Below are 8799 nucleotides of genomic sequence, written 5' to 3' on the forward strand. Positions count from 1 at the left end.
ATTTAATAATTTTTGTTTGATATATAAGTTTTTCGGGTTTTTCCATCTAAAAATAGCGACACTAATTCCTTGACGACTTAATATATATAATGTATCCACTATACAATCCTGTTGAAAAAATCTTGGATCACTGCTTTTTAGTGTCTATGAAAAACTCGTTCAAAAATAAAAACACTTTCATTTAAAGGGTTCCGAATTTAAGTATTTTAACCCTTAATAAAAACGCAGTTCAAATGGTTCTCACCAGGAAGTTTTGAGTGCTATATGTATCATTAGCTTTTTCAACTGAAGTCTGAGTTGCACCTTAATTATACGGGGATTAAGTAGTCTGGTCACAGTTCCCAATAGCAGGTATATTCGTCTCTAATTTAGAACTACAAATACTTCCTCCGATTCTTTGAACCGAATAATGGGCCATGACTGTCATTGTTATAATACATCCATAGCTGAAAGGACGTGTTCAGTGATATCACCTCTCAAACTCTGGTGTCTCTAGTCTGCAGCCTGACACTTTAACCATTAGGCCTCACCAAGTCCATTAAGTATGATGAAACTTCGTAAATATTTATAGTGTAGACGTGTTGACAAAACAAAACGATGGGTACACTCCTTTAAACAGTTTTCATGAGTTAGATAAAATATTAAATTGCATAAATTCTATTTTTATTATATATCCAGAAAATCAATAAGTTTAGTGTCTAATACACAGATTGAAGATTCTCATATTTCTGAACATAATTATAATGTATTGTTTTGTGAACGCACATCAAGAATTAGCTTTAAGTTTTTTATTTAAAGATAATATTCTTTCCAATACTTTTTTTTCACAAACAACTGATAATCACACCATCATTAGAGTCTTAAGGCAGGAAAGGCAATAAAGTTAAGACAGGTTTTAAGCCATGAACAAATAAACACTGAACTCTAAAGTTAGAGCACGTTTTAAGCCATGAGCAAAACAACACTGAACACAAAGTTCGGACAGGTTTTAAGCCATGAGCAAACAACACTGAACCAAATCGTTCTTCTTTTGTTTTTAATATTGAAACATTAAGATAACAATTAATTTAATTAACAGTAAACACTGTAGTTTTGAATCCAAAAGAAAGAAAACGAAACGTGCAAAATAAATTGAAGCTGTAACGATTAAATAAAAAATCATTACAGTGGAATTCTATTAAGCTGTCCTATTACTATACCTCTAGACTGCTCTTTATTCTATAATTTATTATTATATTCCGTGGTATATAATTACTAAAACCTCGGTAGCAACAGTAAACAAAAGTTTCCACCTATTACTAGCTTCAAAACATAAAAAATAACTTTTTGTTGTTGGATTATTACAGCACTTATATACTTAATTATAATCTATTTTTAATAGTTTAACAATGATATTAGCTCTCGGGTTACTCTTATAGCTCCCGAGTTATCGGAAATAATGTAAACAAGCACTGCTTTCTTCTCATCCATCGGAGGAAAAATATAACTCACAAACAGTAAACATAAAAGAAGTATCTAAGGAAGTGACCAAGCTAAAATAAAATGTGTAGATGCCCACATTCGGAGTAGAACTTCGGAAGTAAATATCAAGCGAAAAACCAATATTTTGATACATGCGTTGAGTGTAAAAATATAACTTACTACCAAAGTTCCAATGGAAGCCACTATTAAAAATACAACATACTACAAAAGTTCCAAGGGAGCCATTATTAAAAATATAACTTACTGCCAAAGTTCCAAGGGAAGCCATTATTAAAATATAACTTACTACCAAAGTTCCAAGGGAAGCCATTATTAAAATATAACTTACTACCAAAGTTCCAATGGAAGCCACTATTAAAAATATAACTTACTACAAAAGTTCCAAGGGAGCCATTATTAAAAATATAACTAACTGCCAAAGTTCCAAGGGAAGTCATTATTAAAAATATAACTTACTACCAAAGTTCCAAGGGAAGCCACTATTCCTCTGAGACGCTCTAGACCCATTGCTGGTTATCCATTCTATTTGGGGAAAGCAATCGAGACAAAATGGTTTCATTAAGCTCCTCAGGTCCCGCCTGTGTGGTCTTCTTGAGAGAACGTAGATCACTGGATCGAGGATAAAGTTCAGAGCCATGCAGATATCAGCAACTCTGTAGAATACTTTATGTTTTCGTCCTTGATCCAGCTGGGCCGTTATGATGGTCAACTGAGGGGTTATTTGTCATTTAAAAAAGCAATTACTCAAAACATGTAATTAAGGGAAAAAACAACAACAGGACAACCATCAAACAAAACATGTAATTAAGGAAAAAACAACAGGACAGCCAAAAACAAACGAACATGTAAGGGAAAAACAACAACAGGACAACCATCAAACAAAACATCTAATTAATGAAAAAACAACAGGACAGCCAAAAACAAACGAACATGTAAGGGAAAAAACAACAACAGGACAACCATCAAACAAAACATGCAATTAAGGGAAAAACAACAACAGGACAACCATCAAACAAAACATCTAATCAAGGGAGGGGGAACAGGACATCCATCAAACAAAACATGTAATTAAGGGAAAAAACAACAACAGGACAACAATCGAACAAACATGTAATTAAAGAAAAAACAACAACAGGACAGCCAAAAAAAACATGAAATTAAGGGAAAACAACAAAAATAGGACAACCATCAAACAAAACATGTAATTAAGGAAAACAACAATAACAACAGGACAACCATCAAACAAAACATGTGGTTGAATAAAGAACTTCTGCTATATTTTAGATAAAGACAATAATCGTAAAGACTCCAAGCTCAACCGTTATGTACTGATCTATAAAAAGATCAGGATTATCCCGAGCTTAAATAGCTCATCTCACTTACTTAAACAACTTTCAAGTTATGCAATTAACGTCTATGTGTACGTTATTTTCATATATATACTTCCTGATGTTTTGGTATTACTAGAATTCCTTCTAACCTATTTTCAAAAGAAATATTTAGAGGTATTTGTCTTTAAAGCACAAAGTGTACCAAAAAAAAATTATCTATTATGCAATAACAGTAGCATGTTACAGATAACAATATCTGTCATATGGTGTTATATAGCTACTAAAAGCACCTTAAGTTGTATATATGTTGGAATCCAATGTTGAAGTTGGTATTTCTATTTGTTCAGCGGTTTCAAGTTTCGAAAATGAATAAAACCTCATTGAAATGTTCTCCAGTTGCAGTGATATAAATCGAATAAGTAGTGAGTATTTTTAAGCTTAATAAAAGTGACTGGCTGCAAGTATTATCTTCTCTCAGTCAATTAGTCATTTCGAATTAGAAAAATAACATTTCAGATGCAGCGTTTATCTGTTACGAGTCACTCATCACCCAGTTTGTTTGTTTGTTTGTAATTAAGCACAAAACTACACGATGGGCTATCTGTGCTCTGCCCACCACGGGTATCGAAGCCAGGTTTCTAGCGTTGTAACTTCACAGACATACCGCTGTGCCACTGGGAAGCCACTACCCAGAAGGCCTTTCGTTGAATACTAAAACTCTCGCTATTTGGGAAACTTAAGAGTTTTGCCCCAGTGCAATATATTTCTTGTAATGCATATAAATACTCTTTTAGCTTTTGGTTGCTTTAACCCTATCACTGTCCAGTGCATCACATGTGATTCATAGAACATAATGCTAAAGCACCTGAGTGTCCCATATGATACACAGCTACATATATATTGTATATGCAGCTGATGCTAGTGAACGTGGCAATAAGAACTGGTAGTTTTGGTTCAACGTATGAGATCAGAAAAGAGCTTCATATGAGCATCATATGTGACGTTCAAAGCGCGTGTGAATGATGATAGGTTAAATTACTTTCACTCAAGATAAAATGTAAACCCAGATTTTTAGTTCTTAACACTCTCTACTCCACTCTTTTCAATAATACTAGAAGGATATGTTTCATCCATACCTACTTGGGTAAGTAGTCAAACAAGCGTATCCACAAAAACCACTAAATGACCTAAAACAGGGAAGTCCACATCTTAATTCACTGATCTGAGATAGTTTAATTCTCCAGGTATCATAGTTTTAAGGGACTCTTGTCAATAGTTTACAAGGAATTTCATATTCATCTAGAATAGCGTGGAGACATTAAACTTGCATAAACTCAATCTTTAATTGGTGTAAGAAGCCTAATCACATTAGTTTGGTCGAAAACAAATGCGGAATACTAAAGACGACATCAGATTAAGTCAATAATCTGATGATAATTAGGTTCGTTAAGCTAAGTTCCCGAATTTTAGTGCTTTCGAAAAATATGTTTTGTTTGGGAACTGCCGAAAATAGTCAGATATAAGATAGATAAAACATCATGCTTTCTGCTGTAAATACACTTAGATTATTGTTATATGTTAAAATCTCGAACAAGGAAATATACGCCTGATCATTTTCATAACTCTTTGATTATTATCACATGTTAAGACCTTGAACATGGGAATATACACCTATTCATTTCTATAACTCTTTGATTATTGTTATACGTTAATACCTGGAACATGGGAATATACACCTTATCATTTTCATAACTCTTTGATTATTGTTATACGTTAATACCTGGAACATGGGAATATACACCTAATCATTTTCATAACTCTTTGATTATTGTTATACGTTAATACCTGGAACATGGGAATATACACCTGATTATTTTCATAACTCTTTGATTATTGTTATACGTTAATACCCGGAACATGGAAATATACACCTAATCATTTTCATAACTCTGTGTTAAATCCCAATATGTTTGTCTCTGAGTTTTCAAGCGTCGCGTATGTTATATTTTAGTGTAACTAACAAATAAGGAAATTGCGCAGCATCAACAGGCTACATAGTGGTGGTTATAGAACAAAGCACCAGCATTTAAAGCTGCTTCGCAAGGTGCCTACAACCTACTTTATAACATACGCGCTGTTTGATTTTTAAAATGATTATCTAAATCACTACAATAAATTAGATCTTGGAATGTAAAACAAAACTAGTTCGTTGCATTAAAAATACTTCAGAAATTCAATGTCTCAATACCGAGCAAAGGTTACTTACCATCAGAGGAACCCAGCAAGCCAGGAAGGACACACATAAAACCACCATTAACTTCGCAAAAGAAATTTCTTCTTGAGTGGTATGATTGAAGAAAAGCTCTCGGCTGTTTCTAGAAATCGTCGTCCGCCTTATACGACCTTTGGTGGTCTTCCCTACTTTACTAAGAACAGTGACCACTGTGAGGTTACAAATGACGATGACCACACACATAACCATGCCAAAAATAAACATGAAGTAAGCGTAAGCAATGTCCACCGTTTTCGTGGCAAAACGGTAGCGAGCACATGTATAACGCCGCGTCGGGGCGTTGCTGTCGTAATACAGTCCGAATCCCATGAATGGTAAACACACCATGAGCAACGAGACAGCCCAAAATGATCCGATCGCCACTTTTATCGTCTTTTGGGTAATGTGCTGAAAAAAGAAAACGAGAAAAAAAAGCTATAAAACACACATTTAACATACAAAACTACTTAGCTTCTTTAAAAAAATATGAACAGCTGTTTTGTGTAGGTTTGAAAACCCAGCCGTCTTGCTTAGTTTTGGTATTGAGCGAAAAGCCTCGTCGGAAGTGGTGCATAACAGTAGAGTATAGTTGAAATGCTATCATATACTCTTCTTACTGAAAATCGACTTAGAACCAATAAAAATCTCATAAAAGCTATTATCGCTCTTATTGTGACGTATAACGTATGAACTACCCGGATGACTTAGCTATAACTATCCTGTTATAAGGATATCCAAACTGGTCTTTGTCGAAGATGTTGAAACAATCTTTTCATGTTTGTCTGTTTTGAGCTCAAAGCTACACAGTGGGTCATCTGCGCTGTTTATAACCCTTGCTTTTTTGGGTTACAAGCCCCAAAGCTTACCTCTGAGCCACCGTTGGACAGATAAAATAGTCGCTCACCCCCAGTGGCACAGTGGTATGTCTGCGGACTTACAACGCTAGAAACCGGGTTTCGATACCCTTGATGGGCAGAGCACAGATAGCCCATTGTGTAGCTTTGTGCTTAACTTCAAACAAACAAACAAAACTCTGTGACGCTAATAGACAACGTTTGAAACAAACTCCGGTTCCAAGAGCGTGTGTTTCAATGAGAGTGTTTTCAAAATAACACAGTGTATATTTACTATTTCCTCACTATACTTCCCCTCTTCTGTTAATCATGTTAGAACATTTTTTTTATCTTTCTCCTTTTACCAAAAAGTAAAAAAAAAAAAAAAATCGGTACTTTATTTGTAACTTATCCTTGAAGGAAAGTTCAACATAATTATATATATATATATATATATATTCTAAGCCACATGAACTTTCACGTGATATTTGTTTACCAGATTGAACAAGTCTCAATGTTGCCCAAATCCTCTTAAACCAACTATTAAAATGAAGGTACTGAAAAAAGATGAGTGACTTGGTCGTGAGTACGAGAATAATTCTATTTCTGTTTAACATAATCTTGTTATAGAGGTTAATTCTCTTTGGAGGCGTAAGTAATCAAGTCACATTCACGCCTGAGCTATTTTAAAGTTGTAAAATACAGAAGCTAAGCTGTCTTTCGTATTCATCTCTCATAAAAAGACACCGTTTCGCTTCTTTATGCAGGCCCCGTGACATATTTATGGAGTTTAGTTTAATTTGGTTTGCCGTAAAAAGCGGAAGGGAAGTGATAATTTGATGTGATATAACAGGGTTTTGTCCTCTGCACAATCATTACGTATATCACTCGCTAGGGTGTGTTACATGTAGAGCAGGAAGCGTATTGCCTTTACTAAATAAAGATGATTAGATTCTTATGTGAAAGATTAAGCAGACAAAGGCTGTGCACACTTAAAAGCGATTGTTGGTGAGAGCTAGTGAAGGTAGATTAAACCGACGATTTGTTGACTTTACATTGTTTACTTTGCTGAAAAACAACCAATTTAAGTCACCATTTCAACGAAAGGGGGAGTAACTGGAAGAGTAAAATGAATTACTTTCCTAAATGAGCACACCAATAATGACTGCGATTATTAACGTTTCAGATAGTCTACGGTTAACAAAATGGCAAGTTCTTGGTTGTATGAAAGATGATTACGAACATTGAGCGCCCCAGTCTGTCGAACCAAATTTTGCATCGTTCGTGTTCTGTTACCACCACTTTGGGACAGTAGGTGCGTTATAATAGTGACAATTCAAATCCCACTATTTGTTCTGGAAAGAGTATTCCAAGATTTGGCGGTGGGTGGCGTTGACTAGCTGTCTTCCCTCTAGCATATCACATCGAAATAAGGGATGGCTAACGCAGATAACATTTGTGTAAGTTTGCGCGAAATTTAAAACAAAACAAACAAACTGAAGGTAGCGGATTCGCATTTCTCTATTTTTTAACCTTTCTATATAACCTTACCACAATCATTTTTATAAGTAAAACACATCATAACTTTGAAAGGAATGAAGGTATATGAAGATGTCATGCTGAATTAGTTATTTTTTAATAATGCTGAATTAGTTCTTTTTTAAGTTATGCTGAATTAGTTCTTTTTAGTCATGCCGAATTTGTTTTTTTAGTCATGTTGAATTAGTTATTTTTAGTCATGCTGAATTAGTTCTTTTTAGTCATGCCGAATTTGTTCTTTTTTAGTCATGTTGAATTAGTTATTTTTAGTCATGCTGAATTAGTTATTTTTAGTCATGATGAATTAGTTCTTTTTAGTCATGTGAATTACTTCCTTTTTTAGGCATGCTGAATTACTTCTTTATTAGTCATGCTGAATTAGTTTTTTTATTCATGCTGAATTAGTTCTATTTTTTAGTCATGCTGAATTAGTTCTTTTTTAGTTATGCCGAATTAGTTCTTTTTTAGTCATGATGTATTAGTTCTTTTTAGTCATGATGAATTAGTTCTTTTTAGTCATGTGAATTACTTCCTTTTTTAGGCATGCTGAATTACTTCTTTATTAGTCATGCTGAATTAGTTTTTTTTATTCATGCTGAATTAGTTCTATTTTTTAGTCATGCTGAATTAGTTCTTTTTTTAGTTATGCCGAATTAGATCTTTTTTAGTCATGATGTATTAGTTCTTTTTAGTCATGATGAATTAGTTCTTTTTAGTCATGCTGAATTAATTACTTTTTTGGTCATGTTGAATTAGTTCTTTTTTTAGTCATGCTGAATTAGTTCCTTTTTTAGTCATGCTGAATTAGTTCTTTTTTAGTCATGCTGAATTAGTTCCTTTTTTAGTCATGCTGAATTAGTTCTTTTTTAGTCATGCTGAATTAGTTCCTTTTTTAGTCATGCTGAATTAGTTCTTTTTTGGTCACGCTGAATTAGTTCTTTTTTTTAGTCATGCTAAATTAGTTCCTTTTTTTGGTCATGCTGAATTAGTTCTTTTTTTAGTCATGTTGAATTAGTTTTTTTTATGCATCTTTATATGTTTCTTCACTTTTAAGAATCAAAATTGGTTTTGTAATTTTTGACTCGGTTGCGTATCTTGGATTTATTTACTTGATTTTCAAGCTAAAGCTTTATGTAATTTGGTCAAACGCAAGTAATTAACTCAGGAAAGCTGATTCTGATTAAATCAAATAACGAAAAAAAAAACAAACACCTTTTTTATATATACACCTGGAAAAAAGTTAAGCACCCCCAAATATTTTTCAGGATTGCTTATTGAAAATAAGGTTTAATTTTCATGATGTTGAGCAATGTTCATAATTTCAAACATAATTAAAAGGATG

At 33.6% G+C, this 8799-nt stretch overlaps 1 protein-coding gene across 1 annotated transcript in view; it reads right to left on the minus strand.

The window, feature by feature from the left end:
• LOC106471776 overlaps positions 1-8799 on the minus strand; it is a 68718-nt gene that overhangs the window by 22250 nt on the left and 37669 nt on the right. Inside the window, exons 2-3 of the mRNA XM_022401271.1 lie at positions 5080-5493; positions 1939-2191 (exon numbers count right to left, since the gene is read on the minus strand). Of these exons, the coding sequence (XP_022256979.1) occupies positions 1939-2191; positions 5080-5493 (667 nt within the window). The remainder of the gene's footprint in view (positions 1-1938; positions 2192-5079; positions 5494-8799) is intronic.

This window comes from Limulus polyphemus, unplaced genomic scaffold (genome assembly GCF_000517525.1).
Source record: "Limulus polyphemus unplaced genomic scaffold, Limulus_polyphemus-2.1.2 Scaffold115, whole genome shotgun sequence".
In the NCBI taxonomy this organism is placed as follows: domain Eukaryota; kingdom Metazoa; phylum Arthropoda; class Merostomata; order Xiphosura; family Limulidae; genus Limulus; species Limulus polyphemus.